We start from the raw sequence: 27659 nt of genomic DNA, 5'->3' as shown, positions 1-27659 counted from the left end.
GCCCTTTTTTTTAAATAACATTTTGAGGTGCCCTTTTTTTTAAATAACATTTTGAGGTGCCCTTTTTATTAAATAACATTTTGAGGTGCCCTTTTTTTTTAATAACATTTTGAGGTGCCCTTTTTTTTAATAACATTTTGAGGTGCCCTTTTTTTTTTAAATAACATTTTGAGGTGCCCTTTTTTTTTTAAATAACATTTTGAGGTGCCCTTTTTTTTTAAATAACATTTTGAGGTGCCCTTTTTTTTAATAACATTTTGAGGTGCTCTTTTTTTTAAATAACATTTTGAGGTGCCCTTTTTTTAAATAACATTTTAGGTGCCTTTTTTTTTAAAACATTTTGAGGTGCCCTTTTTTTTAAATAACATTTTAGGTGCCCTTTTTTTTTTTATAACATTTTGAGGTGCCCTTTTTTTAAATAACATTTTGAGGTGCCCTTTTTTTAAATAACATTTTGAGGTGCCCTTTTTTTAAATAACATTTTGAGGTGCCCTTTTTTTAAATAACATTTTGAGGTGCCCTTTTTTTTAAATAACATTTTGAGGTGCCCTTTTTTTAAATAACATTTTGAGGTGCCCTTTTTTTAAATAACATTTTGAGGTGCCCTTTTTTTAAATAACATTTTGAGGTGCCCTTTTTTTTAAATAACATTTTAGGTGCCCTTTTTTTAAAATAGCCTTTTGATGTGCCCTTTTTTAATAGCGTTTTAAAGTACTTTTTATTTAATAGATTTTTGGAATGCATTTTTAAAATGTACTCCTTGACATGTTACTACTACGCCAAGACGGGAGTGGAAGTGTAACGCGTTGAAATTTAGTCATGTCAACCATATGGCAGAAAGCTGAAAGCTTAACTGGCTATAGGCCAGTTAAGCTTTCAGCTTTCTACTGTATTTGTTTCACTACAATGGTGGGGAAAACCAGTCCCCCCCCCCAAGAGGGGGGAGCTCTGTCAGTGTCTTAATGAATAGCAATTTTCCGATATGAAGGGTATTCCCCACAGTGATCAAAGCTGATTGCCTTCAAGACGTGCCGGCCACGAAGGCCAGCGAATCGCTTTATTTCAATTCAGTTTCGCTTTATTTATACGAGAAAAACAAACAAACACTGGAAACCAGGTTTTTTGGGTTTTTTTTTTAAACTCGCTCAAAATAAATGTAGAAAGGACGTGTGTTTGCAAATCGTAGATATTATGATCTAAGGAGTATATGAAAAGTTCTCAAAAATAGTAACCCTCTCGAGTACCCCCCCCCCCCCGAAAAAGCCTTTCTTGACATACAAAAATGCGTGTGGCCGTTTTGCCTATATATATATATATATATATATATACGAGCAAACAGTTAATAAAACATGTTAAAAAACACTTTGAAATGAGTTAAAAACATATTTAATCTGAAAAGGAAACAACAGATAAGTGGATAGTCCTTAATCCGAGGAGTTTCGAAGAAATACTTTCCTTCTCATCAGAGGGTAGGAATTAGCAAAATGCGGGATCGGATTTTGCATGCAAAAGTATTTGATGAAACAAGTAAGTCAAAGATCTTACTTGAAAACAAAAAAGTGAAGCAGAGGGAATATGGTGAAGAAAAAGGTGATTACACATTAATGGATAGTCTGGTGGAAGATAAATAATCCGGTGATGGTAAACTCCACATATATAACTTCAAGAAAGTTAATTGAATTTCCATTTGCACAAGTAAAATCCAAGGAAATCGTGTAATTGGAAGAAGATGGTCCATAATAATAATAATAATAATATATATATATAGACTAGCGGGGGTGCCTGGCGTTGCCCAGGTTTTTGGAGGTGTGTGTGTGTGTGTGTTTGTTGGAGGGGGTAAAAAAATATGATAAAATAAAAATAAAACAATAACAAAAAAAAAAGTTTTGGTAGGTAGGATCGAACCAGAAGCCTTAAGGCGAAGGTGGAAAATAAAGTGTAAAAAAAACCCTGACATGTTACCCGCTCGGCCAGCAAGGGTTGATTGATTGATTGATTGATTGGTTTTAAGGCATATCAACCTATGTGGTCATTTAATGCCGGAGTTCTTTTTTTTTTTAAACTATTTTTTTATTGGGGGGGGGGGGACTTTTTCAGCCTTTCCTCCCTTTTTTTATAAAATTGAACTAAGAAATCAAATGTTGTATTTATACATGGATGTGTATATTTGGGTGACTTTAAATTTCCCTAAATTTTCTTATATAAATTTACTTTCCTTAGGTATGCTAGAATATTTGTTGAGCTGACCTTTTCAAAAAGGTCCTCCATATTGCTTTCTGTATAATATAATTTTCTAGTTGGGGCGAGGTCATCACACCCAACTAGGATATGTTTTACTGTGAGTGTCTCCTGGCATGGGATGCACTCTGGCGCCGATTCTCCATTTAGTATATAAGAATGAGTAAAGTTGGTGTGTCCTATGCGCAGCCGAGTCAGTATCACATCTTCTCGGCGTGATCTCTTGATGTCCGGACATCGTTCCTTAAGTTCAGGTTTGATTGAGTATAATTTGCTGCCCTCTTGCTGACTCCACCGCAGTTGCCATTTTTCCTGTATGTATGCTTTTATCTGGAGTCTAAGATCAGTATGTGGAATCTTAAAATTGTCAGTTTGAAGGTGAGAAGATCTTTTTGCAGCTGTATCTGCCCTGTCATTGCCTTTGATCCCCACATGGCTGGGGATCCAGACAAGATTAATGTTTTTAGTAGTTGAAAGGATATTGATTTTTTCTATTAATTTTGTTGTTAGTGGATTTTCTTGTTTTTGATTTTGTATAGATAATAGGACTGATAGAGAATCTGTGAGAATGATGAAGTTTTTGGTGGTTTCCTCTGAAATTATGTTGAGTGCTAGATCGATAGCTATAGTCTCTGCAGTGAATATAGATGCTTCATTTTGAAGATTTCTCTTCATTGTGGTTTTATGGTACGTTGCTGCACATCCAGTGTGATTGTTGCTTTTAGACCCGTCTGCGTAGATAAAAGTGTAGTCTGAATATCGTAATTTTAAATGTTGAAGTTCGTTGTGGTATTCAATAGGGTTTGTGGTAGATTTGGACTTTTTGTTTAGGTTCAGTTTTATTTCTACTTGTTCCATGGTCCATGGGGGTGTTTTAGGTAGTATAAAGTTGTGAATGCTGGAGATTGGAATTTTCGATTCTTCAATGCTTTCCTTCATTCGGAGCCCGGAAGTTTTGATAGTTTTTCCTCTCATGTTGAAGAGTTCTTCATATTTAGGATAGAAGGTACATTGGTATGCAGGGTTGTTTGGGCAAGACTTCAGTTTGAGTAAATATTGAAGGGCTAACTTTTCTCGCCTTAGATCTAGTGGGGGTTCATGTGCTTCCGTGTATAGACTGTTCACAGGGGAGGTTCTGTATGCTCCTAGGGCCAATCTTAGGCCAGTATGGTGAATAGGGTCTAGGCTTTTTATATATGATATTCGGGTTGATCCATATATGAAACAACCGTAGTCTAGCTTTAAGCGGACTAGTGCTCTGTAAAGTTTAAGGAGTGTTTCCCTGTCTGCACCCCAATCGGTATGTGCTACCACTCTCAAAAGATTTACAGCTTTGTTACATTTTTTTTCAGATAGTTTATGTGTGGGATGAATGTTAACTTTTTGTCAAATAAAATCCCTAAGAATTTGTACTGGTCAGTAACGGGTATGGGCGTTCCTTCCATGGTTAGGACAGGATCATTATGCATGTTCTTTAGTTTGCAGAAATGCATGCATTTCGTTTTTCTTTTGGAGAATCTAAATCCATTCTCTTCCGTCCATCTCATTACTTTGTTTAAGCACAATTGAAGCTTCCTTTCTATTATAGATATATATTTAGATCTACAGCATATTAGGAAGTCATCCACATATAGGGAGCAATCTGCCCCAGGGTTAAGGTTTTTTACAATGTTGTTAATTCGGATATTGAACAGGGTCACTGACAGTATACTCCCTTGAGGTACTCCATTCTCTTGTTCCTTCAAGTCCGAGAGAGCTGTGCCAACCTTTATTCTGAACCGTCTATTTTTTAAAAAATTTTCAATAAAAATTGGCATTCTGCCTTTTACTCCAAGCGCCTTCAGATCCCTTGTAACACCGTACCTCCACACAGTATCGTAGGCTTTTTCCATGTCAAAAAACACTGCTGTTAAATGTTCCTTCCTTACAAAGGCTTCTCTGATGAAGGTTTCAAGTCTGACTATGTGGTCTATTGAACTTCGGTTTTTTCCTGAATCCTGTTTGAAATTCTGTAATAAGATTCTCTGTTTCCAAGAACCAGATTAGTCTTTTGTTTATAATCCTTTCCATGGTCTTACAAATCCAGCTTGTTAGAGCTATTGGCCTGAAATTCAATGGATCTGAGACGTTACTTGATTGGGATTGGATGTTTGAGTTTTCAGATTTGGGGATTGGTATTATTGTGGCCTCTTTCCAGGTCTCAGGTACGTTTCCACTGGACCATATAATATTGAAAATTTCAAGTAGGTATTTCATTGAGGTTTCTGGAAGTTTTTTGAGGATTTCATATGAAATTTCATCGGGCCCTGTAGCTGTGTCATGGGATTTGGTTAGCGATTCTTTTAATTCAGGCAAGGTAAGAGGTTGGTTGTATTTTTCGGTATTTTGTGATTTAAATAGAATTTTCTTCTTCTCTTCCTTTTCTCTAATCTTTTTGAATTTCTCTGTCTGTCTGTCACATGATGAAATTTTTGATAAATTATCTGCCAGGTTATTGGAAATGTCTTTTTGATCGGTGTATATTTTGTTGCCTTTAGAGATGTGGGATATTGGTGTACTACTACACTTTCCTTCTATTTTCCTCATCATGTTCCAAACTGTTTTTGCCTTGGTATTCACATTAATTTTGGATATATAATTTCTCCATGTTATTCTTTTGGATTTCTTTATGATTCGTCTGGCTTTTGCTCTGTTGTTTTTGAAGAAATCCAGATTTTCGCTTGTTGGGTACTTTTCGAATTTTCTCAAAGCAGCTCATCGAGCTCTGATGGCTTTTCTGCATTCTTTTGTGAACCAAGGTTTGTTGTGATTGTTGGTTTTGGTTGTTTTCGATATGGTATTATTTGCTATGTTTGTGAGTGTTTTAATGAAGTAATTCAAATGGTCATCTTCATCTTTCTTTTCGATAATTAATTGGTTTTTGCACTGTTCCTGGAAGTCTTCCCAATCCGCTTTATGTAGGTTCCATTTGGGTGTTTTTTGTTCAGTACTAGTATTTAGACTTTCCAGGATGATTGGGAAATGATCACTCCCACAGGTGTCATTGTGTACTTTCCAATCATAGTCCATATATATGGAAGGATCACATAAGGTAAGGTCAATGGCGGTGAAAGTACCTGTTGCTGGGTACATATAGGTGTAGTTTTGATTATTAAGGAGGCATAGATTATTTTTATTTATTATGTTTTCTTTTTCCTTTTTTATTTGTTTCTTTACTTCCCCATATTACATTGTGACTGTTGAGATCTCCTAGTAGAAAAAAGGGTTTAGGGAGTTGTTTTATTAATTGCGTTATCTCAGTTTCGTTGATTGTATCTTTTGGAGGGATGTCGATTGAGCAAAGTGTTATAGTTCTATGTAGAGTCACTGTAACTGCAATTGCTTGCAAGTTTGTGTTTATATTTATTTGTCTTTGAGGGACTTCATTCTTCACGAGTATTGATGTGCCTCCAGAAGCTCTGTCCGTATCTTTATTTATGTAGTTGTAAGATGTGTAGTGTTTTATATTGATGGTATTATTTTCTTTCAGAAACGTCTCCTGTAGACAAACAAGTGCTGGGCTCATATTTGTTATTAATAATGTGAGTTCATTTTGGTTTGCTTTTATCCCTCTGATATTCCATTGTAATATTTTGTTCATCATTTAGAATTGTGTTCAACTTCCATCGTCTTCAATCCCTCAAATCTATTTTCTGTCGGAGTCCCTGTTCGAGATATAGATCGGGATCTTTCTTTTCCTGTTTTTTTTTGTTTTGTTTTTTTTGTCTGGGGGGATTTTTGATTCTTTTCTGGCTTGTGATGTGTTTGATGGTTGTTCGGTTGTTTTTGTAGAAATGGTTTGTGGTTTTGTTTCTTTTTGTGGTTCAGTAGTGTCTTTACTTAATATTATCCTTGGATTGGTTGCAGACATTGCACTATTCATTTTCCTCATTTCTTCTAATAGTTCTTTCATTTCCTTTATTAGTTTGCTTAGGACATCAATTTTCTTGTCAGTTGTATCCGTTACATGTATATGACTATTTTGATTGTTGATTGGAGTAGTTTTTTTAGTTGCATCTGCATATGTTTTAGTTTCAATGATTTTCCTGGCCTCTGGGTAGGATATATTCTTTATATGTTTTAGTTTGGTCACTTCTTTTTCTCTTTTCCATATTTCACAATATCTAGAGCCAGCGCCATGATTTCCAAGGCAGTTGGCACACTTGAAATCTTTTCTGCAGTCAATGTGTGGGCCGCTTTCTCCACATCTTCCACACACTGGTAATCGTGTGCACCGATCTTGATGGTGTCCAAACTTCTGGCACTTGAAGCATTGGAGGGGGTTTGGAATATAAATTTCTACATTTATTTTCATATATCCAACTTTCACTTCTTTGGGTATGGTGAGGGAATAAAAAGTTAGTATATATGTATTGGTATCGATTTTCTCACTGTTTTTTTTTATTTGAACTCTAAGAACATCTAACACATTCTGTTTCTGTAAGTTTGTCTTGATTTCCTCCAAGGGACAAAGTGCAAGTTTGTGCCTTTTCACTACTCCTTTGCAGGTATTTAGGGTTGGATGTCTGTAGCATTTGACTTTGATGTTTTCAAATAATTTTAGTTTCAATATTTCTTTAGTTTGTTCTTCGTTATGGGTTTCTATTAGTAGGCTGTCGTTAAATTGTTTTTTAATAGACTTTGGTTTTAGAGTTTTAAGATTTTTTTAAATTTTAAAAGGTGATAGTTTGCTCAAAGGAGTTTCCTCCATTGATTCTATTACTACGTATGTTGACTTCCTTGGTTTTATCGTCTCTTCCTCAGAGCTACTTATGTCAGAGACATCAGAGTGGGTTCTCTTTGAGTGGTTGGGTGGTTTTTGGGAGGAATAAGCCATATATTTTGTTTTCTTTTTTCGTCATCTTTGTTCCCCACCCACCTCGGAGTCCTATTTGGGAAGAGCCTGGGGGGAAACCCATTCGCCCAACCTCCACAGGGATACAATGATGATATAACCGACTTTGGTGGTATCATAATAATTATCTGTTCTCTCTTGATATTGCTATCGGATCTGTAGCAATCCTGAGGGGTTTACAGCCTCGTCATCGATATTCACACCTAATCGATTGACCCTCAGCCACCGCTTTCCATTATGTATTAGGGAGTAGGGTTATTTGTGGGAGAGGGAGGGATGTGTTGTGTTAGTAGTGAGTTTTTGGAATGGGCAATATATGGTGGGGCTTGGCGTGACTGGCCGATTGGTCAGATCGGGCCTCTCCGACCGCCCGTCTAATCGAAGTAAGGGCCAAAGTAATGTGTTGCGGTGCCTAAACTTCTATGTATCCTAGTTTAGGTTCGCTCAATCACCAGGATCACGTCCTAAGACATTACGGGTAGCAACCCACGGCTAACTGGTTGCCCCATTGAGGGATTTTTACCCTCTGCAGGGGGGAAGTTGGTTTGTTCTCATGCCCTACCGACAGGGCAAAAAAAATAAATAAATAAATAAATAAATAGAATATATTTGTTTTCTTTTTCTTTCTTTTTTGTTGTTTCTTTTCCTTTTTAAAATCTGTTTCTATTTAACCCATAGTTGGGACCCTAACAGGTACTACCACTCTGGGTCAGGGTGGACCTGGGAGCAATGGCAATTAAGAGGTGGCTCCACACTCCCCAAGCCTGTAAGCCGGACCTCACCATCGGATGTAGTTTAAGGTCATATCCAGCACCGGGAGTAAGGTTGGAAAAAAATAAAATAAAAAGGGGAGGGAGATAGGCTGTTTTTGTTTTTGGTTTTGCAGAACATAATTAAGTTTTACAAAAAAGATCAGAAAACAAAAAAACGTCAATGTAGGTGCATTTCGTCTCAGGAAGCCACAGGGCAGCCTGATCTGGTAGCACCAGGCAGCCAGCAAGGGAGAGTAAAAGAAAAACGTTTGAATTTATTTAAGGATTAAAAACGGAATTGACAGGTACGTGAATTTAATGAGGTCAAATAGAAATCTTGCAGTTAACTTTTACTGCGAGGCAGTTTTTTGGGGTTTGTTTACCCAACTTTGGCTGGTTTTGTTTCCCCAAGATGTTGGGGGGGGGCAGCTCCCCAGAAAAAGGGGATTGTCCCAATTGAATAGCAATTGTCTGATATAAGGGGCTTATTTCCCCCCCGCATTGATCAAAGCTTTACTGCTTTCTGGACGTTCCCGGCACGAAAGCCAAAGAACTTCAACTTAGTTTCACTTTATTTCTACAAAAAACCCGACCCGAACCAACACGAGAGGGGCTGAAATAGCAAGAATTGTGTAAAAGTCGATGTCATTAAATCTAGACGCGACGCGCATTCGCAAATCCTAGATATTATGATCTAGACGGTATATAAAAAGTTCTATATGTTGTGTACGAATGAGTCCCCTGTGGAATTTCCACAGGTCCCACTAAAGACAACACACACCCATTAACTGCTTTCTCTTTCATAGGCATAGGTTCAAACCCTGTACAAGTCTCATTTTTACTTTATGGTTTCCAGACTAGTTTAGAACTAATAAAGTTAAAATATGTGAACACAAATTCATTTTATTTTTGTTGTTTTAGTTGTGAAAGTTAGAATCCAGTTTGTTCCACAGAACCACTTTTACTTTGGGATGTTGGCAACCTTCACATGGTCCCTGTCGTAAGTACCTCATATCTTTCTAGAAAGAATTAACTATAAAGATATCGGGGAAACCAATGCTAACAATAGAATTATCTGGTTCATATAGAAATGAATGCATTTTGAAAGAGTTAATTCAAATATATCTGGCCTTTATTAAAAGGATATGGTCATAACGAATCCATCAGTTGTTTGCTCAATACTGAATCGACTAGTTTTTTGTTTGCTTGTTTTTTAATGAACAAATTCACATAGAATTGCTAAAACTATTTTCTAATTATATAAAAAAGGAAAAGCAGTGTTTATTAATTTTCTGAAAAGAAAAACCTTGAATCATATTGCCCATTCATAATAGAATCTGGGCTTCCCAGGTCATTAAGTGAAATATTTTGCAGAGCAATTTGTTTTTAATCATTTTTTATTTTATTTTAATTATTTTTATCATAAACATATTTTAAATACCAAAGTATGTGTGTGTGTGTATATATATATATATATATATATATATATATATACACACACACACACACACACACACACACACACACAAACAAGTGGCGTTCCAAAAGTAATGGCTCCTATTTTTTATTCCTCCTGAATGGATCAGAGAGGGATTGCAATATGCATTATTATGATGACTTATGCATTCATGACCTGAAAGTGTCATCTCTCTGTTGATGATGTGAGACTCTAATAAAGCAACACCTGTCATGGACGTGCATCAGAAGCAGAGACGTGCCATTAAATTTCCGGCAAAAGTGCATTGAGAATCATGGTGACTATGTAGAGAAGTAAATTTCTGAACACAAAAAATAGCTCGTTTAAATGGTACCACTCTCGTCTTCGTAGCTATTCAACTTTTTGAGTTAAACAAAAAATAAGAGAGTTTACTTTTGGAACAACCCTCATATATATATATATATATATATATATTATTATTATTATTATTATTTTTAAAACGGTAATCTACGTATATACATGTTTCAAGGTAACTACCTCTCTCCAGCGTAGCTTGACAGCGTCTAGGAACCGAACTCCGGACCATATTATGCCATGAACTCCTAGATGATTTTATTGTTTATTTTTATTATTTATAAACTTGGATTTCTTGTTGATTTTTTTTTTTTAATGATAAATACGGTCAAATAGCGGCTTCGCCTCGTCCAAATAAAATATGGGCGTTTTTCTAAATAAAACGAGCTTTGTATTTATTGTTAAAAAAAAAAAAATCAACAAAAAATTTTTAATATTAAACATTACTTAACTTTCAAAACATATTTCTGTTACTTAATGAGATTAAATAATGTACAATTCAAAACTATATTAAACTAGCAAGCACGCTGATATTGCCTGGGAATGAATAAGTGTGGCTGAATGTTGAATTTCAAATAAATAAACTTGTTAGTCATTAAATCATTCAGCACCAAAGAAATTGTTATGCAAAAAAACTTAACAAGTTAATATAAACCAAACAACCTTTTCAACATACAAGCTTTACTAAAGTGATGTTATCATTTTTAAAATGAACTCAACAAATTGCATGTAAAGACTTGCAAAGAAAATTGACACAAATTTTTTTAGAATAAAGAAAAAAGTTATTATTTTGTTCAGTCGACACACTATTTCTTTCCCATTTATGGCCAGATAGCTTTTGATTTTAGCTAAAACCGTCACGTTGTGTTGTAGTAATTCTCTCTATGGACTACAGGTCGATTGGCTCACTTTTGAAGGGATAAGCGGAGACTTGCATGATTGTCAAGCGTACCTTCCAAATTGCCAAGCATTTTCCTTTTTCTTTTCTGATTTAAGAATATAAGACGCTGTATGTAAGGGAACATCAACAATAGTTGCAAAAATCTAACATCATCTCCCCTAATGGGGATATACATGTGATTGGGGACCATTTGTAAATTTCATATTTTCTTTAGGGTTAGTGCTGCAGTGTAAAGTGTATTGGTAACATAAATTACATATTAAAAAAAAAAAAATAATAACACTCAATAAATGTCAAGGGTGTGAGTTCCATATAGAAACGTTGATTTAATTTGAATAAAATATGCATTAAAATGCACTTGAAATCAAATCACAACGTAATATTAGGAAATAAACAAATATTTTACTTGTTTGAAATTTATAACAAATATATTTCAGAGGTATACTCCATCATCAGTGTGTTGTTTTCTTTCTTTTTTCTTCTTCTTCTTCCTTGCCATGTTGTAAAGTTACGTTGTGATTTGGTTCCAAGTGCATTTGATGCATATTTTATTTTATTCAAATTAAATCAATGGAACTCACACCCTTGACATTATTTTCTCGCGTTACCTACGCACTGTCCAACATTTCAAAATACAACCGCTGAGATACAACACGCGGCTCTTTACAAACAGACTTTTCTTTCTCCAACTTTACAACACGGCAAGGAAGAAGAAAAAAAAAAACGAAAAAACCAACATACTGAGGATGGAGTATACCTCCGAAATATATTTGTTATAAATTTCAAACAAGTAAAATATTTGTTTATTTCCTAATATTACGTTGTGATTTGGTTTCAAGCGCACTTGATGCGTATTTTATTTTATTCAATAAATGAGTAGAGCTTTTATAAATGAGATTATATAAAAATAAATTTATGCAGATCAGTTGAAAAATAAAGAAAAAAAAATGATTTTAGCAATTGAGAAAAAAGTTTCTACACGGAAAGCTGCAATCATGGTTTACATAAAAGAATCATCATATAACTGAAGACCTAATGAAAAAACATTGCGTTAAAAAAATCATACTTGCAGAAAAATATATAAATAAACATGAAGTCAGGGAATCAATATTACAACAACAAATAAGAAATCCGAATCATGCAACTAATAATCCACAGTGTATGTGTGTATATATTGTATGTCAGGTCATGTCATGTACTACTGGTACCATGTAACCCAGTACTACTTGCCTCATGGTCGGGTCGCCGGCAACTAAACTGGTACCTCCACCAGACTTGTTTGGTGAGGAGGCTGGCTAGTCTCCCTGAAGGATTAAAAACAAGACCTTCCAAAGGGTGAATGAACCCTTTTTCGGGGTCAACAGCCAACTAGCACCGTGTGTGTGTGTTGGGGTGGAGAGGACTCCTGTAAGCCGTGGTGAAGGCAACCTTTCTAGAAGAAGCAAATCTCTGATTTAAAAAACCATAAAGCGGAAGTCCAGTACCTGCATTAAGCTGGTTTGCAGTTTAACTTGTTGCTGGCTATCTTGCTCTTGCTTGTTGCTGGATCTCAACATTTTGAACCGAGAGAGAGACTTAGCTGTCGTACAAAGCTAAGATTCTGTAACATCATCTGTGTATAGATACTCCCTCAGGCATTTGTCTATAAAAGTAGTCCTATTGCGATGGAAAAGTTGTGACGCTTGAAATGCTAGAAGCATGTAATAATTGAACTCAATGACCATCTTCAGTGTCATGCCTGCTTAAGCGTGTGAATTCACCGGTAGGACTAAAACAAAAATTAATTTTTGGGCTCATGGACTTTAAGTGTCTGAGGGAGTGGCACTCGTCTGACAAGATGTTGCAATCATCATCATCATCATCATCATATATATATATAGAAAGAGAGAGAGAGAGAGCTGAGAAAGGAACAAACCAAGTTATATGTCCATCAACATTTCGTCTTTATTGTAGGACTTCTAGCTGAAAAAGTCTTACAATAAAGACGAAACATTGATGGACGTGTGATTTGGTTTGTTCCTTTTCTTTTATCTCTCTATCTCGTCGGAATACTATTTCTATTATCCTCATCATATAACAAGAAAATTGATGATGAAAATAAAAATTGAATAAATTACAATATTTATTAATCCATCAAATATTCAAACAAAGTTTTAAAAAAAAAATAATCCTTAATGCATGAATTTTCCAAGCTAAACTCTTTTCATCAGAGGATAAAAATCGACAAAAAATTGTATTATTTAAAAATTATTTGAAAATACATTTGGAAAAAATATATTCAAAAAAAACTTTTTTTGTGAATTAAAAGACATCTTTAATAGAATTAAAGAGAATTAAAATATCAAAGTAGAGGATCAAACTACAAGGAAGAATCCACAATCTGAGGTGTGAATGGATTAAAAAATAAATTTTAATGTCCAAGAATATCATAGGGAATCAATTTATAAATATTGTAATGTGGCCGTTACTCTTTAACTGTATTGTTACATTTCAAACCTCCAGGATTCACATGTTGTCTGATCCTGTCGCAAAAGAACAAACAAATAAAACAGGAAAAAAATAAAAATCCGATGCAGCATTTTCTTTATATGCAAATAAAATGTATTTGTGGTTCTTCCAAAACAACGCATTTCATTATCTTGCAAAATCTTTTCGTATACACATGCTTCGTAAAAGTCTCTGTCTCTGCAACCTGAACCCAGCCTCAACCAGCACTCCCTTGCCGTCATCTTTACACGCCCATCTTCCCAGACATGCAACCTTACTTTTCTCCTTGATCACGTAATGCATTTTTCTCGCAAAAAAGAAATATATATATATATATATATTACAAATGCAACATTCTGACTTCTGGTCGTTTAGTACTCTTTTACTTATTTACTTATTTCGAGAAGACACATACACATATTTTTATTTTTGCTACATTTTGTGATCAAGTGTGGAGGACAGCTTGAAATATAAAAATGAAATAATAAACACAAAAAACAACATCGTTTTTATGCTTCATAAACCCTTCATAACCTTGAAATTTATAGATCAGACGTAGAAGAGTAGAAGGAAAGAACCTCAAACAGAAATTAAATTCAATATTTTTTTAGAACCTCAACATTCAAATCGGAAAATTGATGCCAACCGGAAATGCAGCTTTGCAGACTAAAGTAATGATTTGTAAAAAAAAAATTAAAAAAATATCCATGAGCTCAAAATTTATAATAGCATTTCAATCAAGTTTTGGCAGGAAAACATCTGAATTTTGCAAAAGTTACAAGAGAAATAATTTCATAGTTTACATAAATGAGTCTTGATACAACTAAAGACGAAATGAAAAGCCATTTCCTCAACCAGTGGTGCTGCTGCGGACGATCCCAAAGTCAGCAGTGTCTGGTCCATTCTTGTAATTTTCCTGTTGACCGTGGTGTATTGCTAATTCTGTGCAGTTCTAGGAGGTCTACTCTCACAGGCTTTGTCATTTTTCTTTGAGAAAGGGATTAGTTTATTACTAATTGTCTAAGGCACCTTTACCGGGGAATGCCAACACAGTTGTCCAGGCATGTTTTGCAGGTCAGAGTGCTTGTCCTCTGGGTCTCTGGCTTTTTAATTCCACTTTCCAACCCTAGTGTCTCATTTTCTGGCCATGAGAGAGAGATAAATACTCAACATATGTAAAGGAATACATAAATTGTCATAGAATAAAATCTATATTATAGAGCACTGACAATAAGAAATCTAAATGGTATGATTAATAATCCATAATATGTATGTAAAGTAAAAATAAAATACAACAAAATAAAAACCGGTGCTTCTTCATTATTAGAGCGAAGATCAAAAATTGAAATATTGAATTTCATTTAAAACCAATAATATCTATATAATTGCCATGTCGAAATTAATAAAATATTAAAAAATTATGAAAAACGTTCAGGTAGAAAATTAATTTATTAATTGAAAATAATTTTCAAAGAAATTTGCTAGTTTTGCTTGAATTTTAAACGGAATAGTTTGCATAGCAGCAGAAGTAATTAATTTTAATAGTTTGCATAGCAGCAGAAGTAATTAATTTTAATAGTTTGCATAGCAGCAGAAGTAATTAATTTTAATAGTTTGCATAGCAGCAGAAGTAATTAATTCCAAACTCTGAGTTACTTCCCTTGTATTTATATCAGATGCCAAAAAGATGGCAGAATCGTTCTTTCATTAAACCATAAAAATACTTGTTTCATGCAATGATGCAGTAATATTAAACTAACTGTGAAATGACAATTAAGTAGAAAACATTGCTTTTATGTGAAGTTGACAGAAAACTTAAATAGATGCTATTGTTTTTTAAAATGAAAATTTATCTTTTCGACATTCTGTCTAATAGCACCTCAAAAACAATAAAAGAGTCATATCCACAACCTCTACGAAGGCAAAGGTGAAGCCCTGGATCACAGCAACTACTGTCGTTCTAAATCACCAACCAGATAATGAAACAAAAGAATCAGCATGGAAACTCTAGATGTAAACAAAAATTTAAATTGCTCTAGTCATGAAGGATTTCTGCTACTTCAATAACCCTTGGCTTCCAGGCCTTGATAAATGGTGACCACTGTGTAAAAAAAAAAAAAAAAAAAAAAAAAAAAAGAAAAAAAAAAAAGAAAGAATATATACTACACTTTTATCTTAGCCTGAATGCCAGGAATGTCTATTATAGAAATTTGTTTCCAATAATTCTAATTTTAGTAAAAACATCAATAACACATTCTCGTTGAACTGCCTTCTTAAATAACAACGCACAAAGCGCAAAAAAGTACAGGACATCCATGACCATTTTTAAATGCACAATGTCAGGGAAATCATTTTTGGTATTTTCGTCAAATTATGTACAGATTTTGAAACATTGTCACTTTCAAGAATTTTGCAGAGAATCTTAATTATGTGAGTGATGAACATTGCAAGAGATTCCATCAAGATATTTCAGTGATGGAGAAACGTTTTAAAGGAAAATGGAACCGTTTTTTTTTTTTTTTTACACAGTGGTCACCACTTATCAAGGCCCGGAAGCCACTCAGGGAGAAGGGTTATTGCAAGTACATTACGTTAGTGAGGAGATTTGATGAAATGTTTACTTAAGGGGGCGGTTCATTAGGAATTTGTTAACGTTGGACTTGAACACATCCAAGTTGTCGTCAGGTGGGAAGCAGGCAGATGGAACAGAGTTCCACAGGCGTGCAGTTCTAAGAAAGAAGCTTTGTTCATAGAATCCACGTTTTGACTTAGGCACAGATAAAGAGTGGGGGAAATTTTTCACAGTGGATTCGGCTAGACAGGTGTTTTTCGTGAAAGATTGGCAAGGGGGGACCAGAGATTGGAGTTCAGATGAGCACCTGCCATGGAAATAACGATAAAACAAGGATAGGCTTGCAACGTCTCTTCTATGGGAGAGAGGTTGCAGGGTAGAGAAAAGGGCATCCTCCACTAAGCCACAAAGTCTATTTTGTACTCTGTCAAGGCAGGATAGGCTGTTTTTAGCAGCTCCTGCCCAGATATGGCAGCAGTATTCCATCCTTGGACGTACTTGGCTTTTATATAGATAGAGAATTGCATCAGTAGTGAGATATCTTCTGGAGCGGTAGAAGGATCCCACCATCTTTCCAGCGACCTTGGCAACAGACTTGATGTACGTGTTCCATTTCAGATCAGGAGTAAAGGTCAAACCGAGAAGCTTGTCAAAACACGGGGCCTCTCCCAGACAAGAGCCATCCATCCCAATTGATGCCAGATGGGGATCAGAGCGTTGATGATGTAAGGATAGGAGTTTGGTTTTAGATGCATTAAAGGTAACCAGCCACGTCTTCCCCCATTGTACCACGCGTTCGAGATCAGAGGAGAGAGAATCAGAGAGAACGTTATCATTTACAGCCTTTGATGTGTTGCCGTAGATGGTCGTGTCATCAGCATAGATGTCAACGAATGATTTAAGTATGTGTTTAGGGAGGTCATTGATGTAGATCAGGAAGAGAGTTGGGCCCAGGATTGACCCCTGAGGGACACCAGCATTAATACTGCAGGCCTCTGATTTTTGTCCATTGACCACTACTCTTATGAGACTATCGGAGAGAAATGATTTAATGATTGAGAAAACATTTCCAGTTATACCGTAGCTGGAAATCTTGTGAAGTAGACCCTTATGCCATACCTTGTCGAAGGCTTTTGATATGTCAAGAGCAATTGCCCTAGAAAGGAAGCCTTTGTCAAGAGATTCACTAATCCTGTGGGATATAACCGTCAGCACATCTGCGGTAGATCTTGCAGAGCGGAAACTATATTGTGTGTCACTAAGAAGGTTGTTTCTGCTGAGGTTGTTGACTATTTCTCTATTTAATATGGATTCCAGCAACTTACTCATAACACACAGGAGACTTATTGGTCTGTACTGAGAGGGAGATGACTTATCACCTGAATTCTTAAATACAGGGCAAACTGATGAGGTCTTCCAGGAAGTCGGAAAGCACTTCTCCTTAAGGCAGCGCTTAAACAGTTTCGTAAGTATGGGAGCAAGTTCTGGTTGAAGCCTTTTTAACACTATAATTGGGATGCCGTCAGGACCAGTTGCTTTACTGGAATCAAGGTTCTTCATTAGCTTGGCGACCTCATGCACGGATATTTGTAGGTTACCTAGCGTGTTCTAGGAAGGAAATATGGGGAGTTGATGGCCTTCGTCGCATAGGGTAGAATTAGCTGCAAAGTTCTTTGCATGTTTGCAGACTACTGTCAGAATAAAAAGGGAGAATGGAATGACACTTAACACAAAAGGGTTAAGAAGACAAATGTTGTTTGAACAGACAATTCTGTGTTTTTTAATCATAACCAATAAAAATAAAATAGGATTTATAGTACATGAAAACAGGTTCTAATCTAGAGAAATAAAAATCAGATTTTGTATCAAGATAACTTTTTTACACTGAAACAGGTCTTATGTTGTGTGTACTTTTTTAAACCTGGAATTTGTTGCACAGTGTTATTTAGTTTAAAAATGGTGGAAAAAAATATATCAAAGAAAAAAGTCAGAGAGGTGTTGCAAATTAGCAATGGGTGCACTATAAATGGTTAATAAATTGGACTGGATTTGTTTTATGGCATATCAACCCTTTTCAACTAATTTAATGAGGAATCCAGTAATTTTAGAGAAAAAAAAATATAATTCAAGTTCTTTATATCTCCAAATATTTTATTTCATTGGCTTGATTGTTTCACAAAATATCAACTCTATTTGTGTTATTTAATGCTAAATTTGGTAATTTTCGAAAAAATGTAGAATTGTAGAATGTAAATGAGTTTTACAAACGGAAATAAATAATTTTTTAAATCATCAATATTCGGTGCATTTAAGTCAAAAAGCTGATATCTTCAGACTGCCTGAACTTAAATCCATGTTTGCCAATTCCATAACATTTCACACCTTAAGTGAAGTATGAGCAACCATGTTATTGAAAGCTAATAAAGATTTTTAAGTGAAAATAAAAAAAATGTAAAAGAAAAGTTAAAAAGTTAAAAAAAAAAGAGAAAATTTTAAAAGACAAAAGTAAAAAAAAGTAAAACTAAAAACTGAAAAAAAAAACTTTAAAAGCTAAGAAAAAAGTTAAAAAATTAAAGAAAAAGTTAAAAGGAAAAAGTAAAAACAAAAGAACATAAAAGTAAAAAAGACAAAAAAGTAAAAAAAGAAACAAAAGAAACAAAAAGTAAAAAAAGAAACAAAAAGTAAATAAGAAACAAAAAGTAAATAAGAAACAAAAAGTAAATAAGAAACAAAAAGAAACAAAAGAAACAAAAAGTAAAAAAAGAAACAAAAAGTAAAAAAAGAAACAAAAAGTAAATAAGAAACAAAAAGTAAATAAGAAACAAAAAGTAAAAAAAGAAACAAAAAGTAAAAAAAGAAACAAAAAGTAAAAAAAGAAACAAAAAGTAAATAAGAAACAAAAAGTAAATAAGAAACAAAAAGTAAAAAAAGAAACAAAAAGTAAAAAAGAAACAAAAAGTAAAAAAGAAACAAAAAGTAAAAAAGAAACAAAAAGTAAAAAAGAAACAAAAGGTAAAAAAAGAAACAAAAAGTAAATAAGAAACAAAAAGTAAAAAAGAAACAAAAAGTAAAATAAGAAACAAAAAGTAAATAAGAAACAAAAAGAAACAAAAGAAACAAAAAGTAAAAAAAGAAACAAAAAGTAAAAAAAGAAACAAAAAGTAAATAAGAAACAAAAAGTAAATAAGAAACAAAAAGTAAAAAAAGAAACAAAAAGTAAAAAAAGAAACAAAAAGTAAAAAAAGAAACAAAAAGTAAATAAGAAACAAAAAGTAAATAAGAAACAAAAAGTAAAAAAAGAAACAAAAAGTAAAAAAGAAACAAAAAGTAAAAAAGAAACAAAAAGTAAAAAAGAAACAAAAAGTAAAAAAGAAACAAAAAGTAAAAAAGAAACAAAAGGTAAAAAAAATGAAAGTGAAAAAAAAAGTGAAAAAGAAAGTGAAAAAAAAGAAAGTGAAAAAAAAGAAAGTAAAAAACAAAAAAAAGAAAGTGAAAAAAAAAAAGAAAGTGAAAAAGAAAATTCTTACCCATGGCTTGTTTACCCATAGCACATTGGTAAGTGTTTCTTGGTGACTGATTGTGATGAGGATACGGAATCAAACCAGCACATACTCCCAGAATCGTAAACGGTTCAATCTCAAGGTGGGTTATATCGCTACAATAAAAAACAAAAGTTAAAAATCAATCTGTTTAATAATCTATTGATTTTAGAATTAAATATCAACGCAACTTATGCTATCACTAATAGGCTGCAAAGCTACATGTAAGAACTGGATTGTAAATGGCCATGTTATATTTAGCTGGGTTGCAGTCCTGCGATATTGTGTTCCACAGGTGGGTAGTTCTAAGAAAGAAACTTAGACATTTTAAAGAAAAAAAAAAGTATATAATAAAAAGTGTTACAAATTTTAAAATTATTTAATTCTAATACATGTTTTTATTTTCTTTTTTGGTTTATAAATAATTTAGAGAATTAACTATTCTGGCTTTTTTTTACTTTTTTTATCTATAAATGAGTCACCACATATCAAGACTAGAAGTAGAATATCCGCTAAGCTAAAAGCATGGGAGTGACAATGAAACATACATATTTTCCTTTAAATTTACACAAAAGTTAGGTCAATAGCTTAATAGACTATGTGTTTATACGTGTTTGTGTGTGTGTGTGTATACACACATAAACACATTTAAACGTATTGTAGGACTGAGAAGTGTGTGTACACACACACACACACACACACACTAGATGGCCACCCAGCATTGCCCAGTCCTACAATACGTTTAAACATGATATTTTAATTTATGCAGATTGCGTATGTATTATTATAGAATCAATCTTCTATTGATTATTATATATTACTAGCAGGATTCATTAAACGGCATTGCCTGGTGGAAGCCTGCCGCACCCCTTGCAAAAAAATAAGCTACGGCTGTTGTTGGTGGGCACTGCCATCCCTGAAAAATTGCAGACACTGGCAAACATGGCCGAAATGAAATAATCTGGCTTTCACTGGCGATTAGTACTTTTTTTTATTTTTTTTTTTTTATTACATTTTCACCCCAAACAAGGCACATTGCCACTTTAACATAGGGGGCTACTATCAGGGGGAAACATCTACTGGGGTACTATGTAGGGATTAGGGCAGCGAGATGTTGGTTCACGTTGCACTTGAACTTATGCATGTCAGTACAGTTGGGGAAGCAGTGACCTGGAATGGAATTCCAAAGTCTAGCAGTTCTGGGGAAGAAACTACTGGAGTAGAAAGATCTTTTACATCTAGGGATCTCTACAGTGTGGGGGTGGGACTTTGCAGCTTGTCGGGTCTGTCGAGGGTGTTCACGTCGTGGGGGCACAAGTGCTTGCAGTTCTTCAGAGCATTCACCATTATAATACTTGTAGAACAGGCAGAGGGATGCAACGTTTCGACGATGGGACAGAGGCTGAAGTTTAGATGCCAGTTTAGGGCCTATCAGATTTGCGACTCTCTTTTGAACCCTGTCAAGGAGCGAGAGACTAGTAGCCGATGCACCGGCCCAAATATGACAGCAATACTCCATACATGGGCGAATAGTGGCCTTATAGAGGTACAGGATACTTTCGGGTGTTAGAAGTTTTCTAGCACGGTAGAGAGAGCCCACCTTCCTTGCAGCGGCCCTGGCAATGCCCTCGATGTAATTGTTCCAACTCATGTTTCCTGTGAACGTTAGGCCAAGGAGCTTGAGAGACGTACTCTCAGATAAAGAGTCGTTGGCCATTGCTATAGGTGGTAGAGAAGGTTTCTTGTAATTATTGAATGAAACCAGTTTTGTCTTGGTGGCATTGAACGTTACCATCCATTTTTGTCCCCATTCCACTACTGATTGGAGGTCATCCTCTAGTGTTTCTGCCATTACTTTAGATATATGTTCATTTGTTTTCCTGTCATGCCTGCTATAGAGTGTGGTGTCATCAGCATATATACCCATCTCAGAGGCAATTTTGTCGGGGAGGTCATTTATGAATATCAGGAACAGCAGAGGTCCAAGGATAGATCCCTGGGGCACTCCCGCATTTATATCATATTGTTTAGATGTACGACCGTCGAGGACCACCTGGATTTTTCTCTTATCTAAGAAGGATTTAATTATGTTAAGTATTCTACCAGTGATATCGTAAGATCTAATCTTCCTGAGGAGACCCTCATGCCATACCCTGTCAAAAGCCTTAGATATATCTAGAGCTACCGCTCTGCCCTCTCCCGCTTTGTCCAGTGAATGGTATATGCGTTCAGAGATTACAGTGAGGATGTCTGCCGTGGAACGAGCTTGTCTAAATCCATATTGATGGTTGGTCAGAAGTTTAGCATCTGCAAGGTGCTGGACTAGAGCATGGTTAATTAAGGTCTCAAATATTTTGGCAAAAAGTGGAAGGAGGCTAATAGAGCGATAATTTAATGGGTCAGTTCTTTCATTTGAACACTGGTACTACAGAAGCAGTTTTCCAACAGCTCGGAAAGCAAGATTCATTAAGGCATTTGTTGTAGAGTTTGGAGAGAACTGGAGCTACTTCGGCTGAGCACTTTTTTAATAGCACAGCTGGGATGAGGTCGGGTCCACATGCTTTGGAAGTGTCAAGGTTTTTTATGATAGCATGCACCTGAGCAGGGGTGATTATCAGATCGTCTAGCGTGGCGTCTGTCCGCATAGGAAATTGAGGTAGGGGGTGGTTTAGAGGGTCCAGTGTGGAGTTTGAGGCTGTTAGCCTTCTCGGTTGCTGAGCAAAGAACCTCGTGATTGTTGGTTAGTGGGGGAATTGCTGATTGCCCATTATTTACTACACTGTTGTAGATTTTCCAGAAGTCACGAGTTCCTAGTTTTTGTGCTTCGATGCGTTTTTTAGTGGTTTCCGTAAATTCCCTCTTAGCTGTCGCTATTTCTTTCTTAACGTTACTTCTAGCTTCTATGTACTTCTGCCTGTTTGAACTGGACTTATGTCGGTTAAACCTGTGGAATGCATGCTGCCTTTGAGCAATGGCAGTTGCGCAAGTCGAAGTAAACCATTGGGGAGAGTGGGGCTTGCTATAGAATTTCCACATGGGAACATGCGCTTCGATTGCAGTTTTGAACCATTCAGTGGTCTCGGTTGCACACTGTTCAGCAGGAAGAGAAAAAATATTTCCCCATGGGGCGTCTCTGATAAGATCTCTGATAGCTTCCCAGTCAGTCTTTTTATAATATCTCGTTGTTTTGAGCACTGGCTCTTCAGTTTTGGGTCTAGAGTTTAGGGCGATTTCAACCATTATCACCACATGATCAGCGTTCCCAAGTGGGCTGTCGGCTTTCGTTACACAATCATCATTGTTTTGATCGATAACATGTAGGTACATGTTTGAAGTTAAAAAAGCAATTAAGAGAATGCATGAATCAATATAAATTAATAAAATTACAAAAAGTGGTCGCTTAGAATAATAATGGAAAGTAAAAACAGAAGTTTTAGAGGTTAGGGATTCTCACTGTATATGAACTGTTTAGAGTGATCAAAATCAGTGGTAGCAGCCCTAGCTATTTCCGTTTGTTGTTCAAGTTTTCCTCCTCTTTTCAACTCTTCCACTAATCAGATTAAAGTAAATTCCAGTTTTATGTCATCTTTTTAACGTGTAAATCAAAACAATTACGACTTTTTTCACTTCACTTCTTTGTGTATTGCTATGTTAAGAATGGCGTTTTGAATAAACATCCTAAACTCCTCATCTAAGAACGGCGTTCAGAATAGACACCACCAACATCCCTATGTAAATAACAGCTTTCGGAATAGACAGCCACCTTTTGGGGAGGGGGGAACGGGGTAATTTCTCTAAATGTAATTGATAATTGTTATCAGCATACCCACCCGTAAATACTAAAAAAAATGGGGGGGGCAGTGTGGGTAGGAGAGAAGTAGATTTGTTTATTGCAGTCTTTATATCTCTATAAGTACTTGTCTCCGCAAGATTTGAATTAGATTTTCTTAATCAGCATAGTCGAAAACCTTTAAAAGTCATCATTCTAAAAAAAATTTTGGAAGTGGACTTAATGTACAAATTTACCACCCCACCCATAAAAAATAAAAATTAACGTGTGCCCAATATCAAGAATCTAGTAGATAATATTGCCGAAACATTTATTTTTAATTCGGTGACAATCATAATAGATTGCGCATAAAGTATATTTAAACAAAGTACATATAAAAAACAATTATGTTTCAAAAAAAATATAATTAATTACTTGAACAAATGTACAAAGCAAGCAAGTGAAAGAGAACGGAAATAAATGTGAAATTTTTTTTTTCTTCGGCATAAAAAGAAATGTAAAAAGCGAAAGAGAGAGTTAGGAAGAATACATACAGAGAGAGAAAGATAAGGAGAGAGAGAGGCAGTGGAAATTAAAACATACGTCGTCAAATGTAAGAAAATGAATGCAGCAATTTACTTAAAGAGCAAAAGTGGATATCATTGTGACGTAATATTTGAATGGTACATTAGCATTCATTTAGCATGCGAATACCATAAATCCGGAATATAGGAATGGTCAGAGCTCAGCAAATCAGATTAAGCGGAATTAGTCTGGGGAGACTATTATTTTTGAATCGGAAAAAGGAAAGATTATGTTATGTCTATGAGTTTATGATCCAGTTACGAAGGGTGAAATCCCATATCTGTCGAAAGTGCAGAATTCCTCCCAGTGATGACTGGGGGTGGTAAAAGAACTTGATATTTAGAGGGAAAAATAGGAACTACCTCCTCTAAAGATGGTTGTGATTGTGATGATGTTGCTCCTAGGATGAAATGTAGGATTTTATTATAACAACTAACTAAAATGGTGTTCTAAAGTTACATAAGGTAGTGGCTAATAGTCTAAGACATAATAAATTTGTATGTGGTAACTGTTGTTGCAAACCTACAGTACTTTGGTCTTGAGGGGAATTTTTGCAATCAAAAATATGGAGATGAGGAATAATTTGCCAAAAAGAATTTTTTTAAATAAAAAAAATAATAATAATAATGTCGTTCATCAAATTCCATCTGTATTTGTTTACAATATCAAGTGAGCTGATATTTGGGCTTGACTGTGAATGCCCTTGAAAAGTCTGTAGTGGATAGGAAAGATAGTCGCATGGTCCCCTAAGCTAAGAAAGGAGTACATGAACTTTGTCGAAATTATATTTACATTTATTTACAGAAATTGATATGTATAATGTGAAACACGTCAATACGGAAAAGAAAACATTACATGGGCGAATGGTAGCCTTGTAAGAGGTACACGATACTTTCAGACATATGTAACTTTCTAGCACGGTAGAGAGAGCCAACCTTCTTTGCAGCAGTATTGGCAATGCCCTCAATGTATCTGTTTCAACTCATGTTCCTCGTGAATGTTAAGCCAAGGAGTTTGAACGAGCTACTTTCAAGTAATGTATCATTAGCCAATGGCTATTAGTGATTGAGAAAGTTTCTTGTAGTTATTAAAGGAAAGGCGCTTTGTCTTGGCAGCATTGAATGTGACCATTTATGGCCTCATTCTAACACAGACCAGAGGTCTTCCTCTAGGTTTTCTGCTATTGAATATGTATTCATTCATTTTCCCCTTGTGTCTGTTATAGTGCGTGGAGTCATCAGCAAATATACCCATCTCAGTGAAAATTTTTATCAGGGAGGTCAATTAATGAATATCAGGAATAATAACAAATTGAATTCCTGACATAAGTCCATTGAGAATGGTGATGACTATGTAGAAAAATAAATTCTGGAGCACAAAATATTGATTGTTTTAGTAGTACCACTCCCAGCTTCATAGCTTTTTAACTTTTTTAGTTTTAAAAAAAAAAAAAAATCTTTTTTTATCAATATGTAATATAATTGCTAGTAAAAAATAAAGGTGAAACGAGGACAAAAACCAGAGTAAACAACAGCTGAACAGTTTTTGAACATGACAACTAAGATAAGATCAGTTCAAAACATTTAAATAAAAATAAAACCTCATTTCAAATTAGCTTCACATACAATACTTTTTTTTTTATACTTACGGGGTTATATGATCTTCATTCAATGCAACCATACAGTCGTTTTCTTCATTTACATCAAGATATTCTACCAGACCTTCTTTCAAGAAATCATCAAAACTCCTGAATAACCAAATAAAAAAATAAAATAAAAAAAAAATATATATATATATATATATATATATATATATACTATTCAATAAATAACAAATAATAGTTAATTAATAAAATACTCTTTTTCAAACTCAATATGCAAATATCAGTAAGTTTTATCAGATTTCCTGCTGGCTTGGCAGGCTGAGGGTAAGCTCAAAGCATTGGCAATGGAGAGGCGTCCATAAAGCCAAGTAAATTCATGATGTTTGCCGATATGACACATCATTAACAGGTCAAGGCCAATGAGGAAGTCAGGTGTGTGTAACTCGGTTTTGGATAAGTTAATTAAAAACAAAGCTTGTGGCCTTTCAATACTAAAATGATATAAGTTTTTATATATCACAATTTCTTTTCTTCTAACCAAATGATTTCCTCACTTTTTGTTGTAAGAACGATGAAAAGAACCAGTCTCACAAGTGTGAGTAGATTTTATAAAAATAAATTTTTTAATGTATAGACAAGTCTGTTGACAGAGAAGGTCACATCCTGTTATTTAATTTTCATTAGGTTTCTGTATTTTCAAGAAAGATGTCTTACTTGTTCTTGTCAGTTCTATAAGATTCACAGACAAAAGTGAGAAATTTAAATAAAAAAAAAATTTTTTTAAATTGTTCCGCTTTATAATATATGTTTTGAAATGAAGACTGATAATTTGGATTATTTCAACTACTGTTCTACTAAAGTGCTTCAGTTTCAGATGAAATTTGCATGGAATTTCTAACAGAACCCTAGATTCAATCAACATGGAGGCCTTCCTCTTGTTCTATCAGCTAGGACCGGGTAGAAGTCTTAAGTCTTAATTATATTACTACTATTGCCGACACTGAGGATTGAACCTTTACCCGCAAAAACACTGTTACTTAGGACTGATTATTACTGAAAAAGGGTCGGAGGTTACATCAGATGAAACGTTGTTAGTGTAACATTCAAGAGGAGAGCAGTAGTCTGAATAATAGTCGTCTTAATTAGTACACATTTGAATTTTTTTATATTGAAATACTCAAAAGGGAGGTAACTGCTTCAATCCTTACTAAAAAGCATTCACACTGAAATATTTCATTTCATGACTAAGAAAGGATAATGATAATAATTAACTAGCGGGACCTGTGGAAATTCCAAAGAGGGCTCATTCATATGTAATATATTGATGTTGGCATTCTGTAGATGTTCAGCATAAATAGAGATGCTCTGATATTATTGTAGCTCTTTTGTTAAAACTGCAAAAGTATTTATCTAAGCATAGCCCAGTCATAAAATACACTTAAATATGATATTTTAATTCTTGCAGATTTCGTATATATTATTGAGTTAATGTTCTATCGATTTTTATATATTTTAAAGTTGCAATTTCAAAAGGAAATTAATATAACCCCTTCTATATATTCCTTTTGTCAAACAATAAATTCTTAACTCGAATATATGTGTCTATATTTTGATTTTCAGAATTTAAATTTAACCACTAAACTTATATATTGCTCTATTCTTAAATATTGAGCTTTTCCTTTTTGGCTAGGATCACCCTGAAAGTATTACCTCTAGTAATATCTATCAGGAGAATATCATCGGATTTTAATGCGTCTTATCTTGATTTCCTTCAGTTATAATCAAAATTAAAATACAAGGAATCTTGCTCTTTGTCTGCAAACTTTTACAGTTCAAGACTTATACAGATTAGCTACCCACTGCAAACTATTTTTCATCTCAGGACTTGCATAGATAAGCTACCCAAACTCTTCTAAAATTAAGCATGGCTTTCAATTAAAAAAGATTGATTATTTGGAATATTCAAACGGTATTTGTACAGTTTAATCAAGACATTAAAAAATGAAAATATCGAAAAAAGTTTCACTTAATTTCATCAAGTAGTTTTTGTTTAACAGCGAAAAAACAATTTATGATACTGAGCGAAAGGTTCGATTTTTAGGAAGAAAAGCTAGTATTAAAGATGGGGAGGGAGTGTCGGCACTTTAAACTGAGTTATCTACCTGTGGCGTTTCTAAAATCCAGACAAAAATTTTTTAAATTCCAAGATGTCTGCCTTCAACATGCTCTCATAAAAACGTTTTTCCACTGTAAAAAAAAAAAATTAAAAAAAACTATTTGATCAAATTAAGTGAAATTTTTTTCCGGAGATCTTCAGTTCAAAACGGATACGTACAATATAACCTTTTTTTTTTCGGTATTTTCATTTTTTAATGTCTTGACTAAACTGTACAAGTACCATTTGTTTTACTGTTCTCATTTTGAATGCTATTTTCACAACGCTGCAACTGATGTAGCCACCAACCTTCTTTAGATGTATCTTGTCAAACTTGGAAATCTGCACAGAATTTTGAACAATTTATTTAAT

At 34.5% G+C, this 27659-nt stretch overlaps 1 protein-coding gene across 1 annotated transcript in view; it reads right to left on the bottom strand.

Annotated features, from left to right (window-relative positions):
- The window catches only part of LOC145248288 (DNA-directed RNA polymerase III subunit RPC2-like), a 191372-nt gene that overhangs the window by 105590 nt on the left and 58123 nt on the right, over window positions 1-27659 (bottom strand). The window contains exons 17-18 of the mRNA XM_080110162.1: window positions 25178-25276; window positions 19164-19291 (exon numbers count right to left, since the gene is read on the bottom strand). Of these exons, the coding sequence (XP_079966288.1) occupies window positions 19164-19291; window positions 25178-25276 (227 nt within the window). The remainder of the gene's footprint in view (window positions 1-19163; window positions 19292-25177; window positions 25277-27659) is intronic.

This window comes from Euprymna scolopes, chromosome 26, assembly GCF_053919585.1.
Source record: "Euprymna scolopes isolate OS-2025 chromosome 26, ASM5391958v1, whole genome shotgun sequence".
Classification (NCBI taxonomy): domain Eukaryota; kingdom Metazoa; phylum Mollusca; class Cephalopoda; order Sepiida; family Sepiolidae; genus Euprymna; species Euprymna scolopes.
This window is presented reverse-complemented; position numbering and strand designations above follow the sequence as displayed.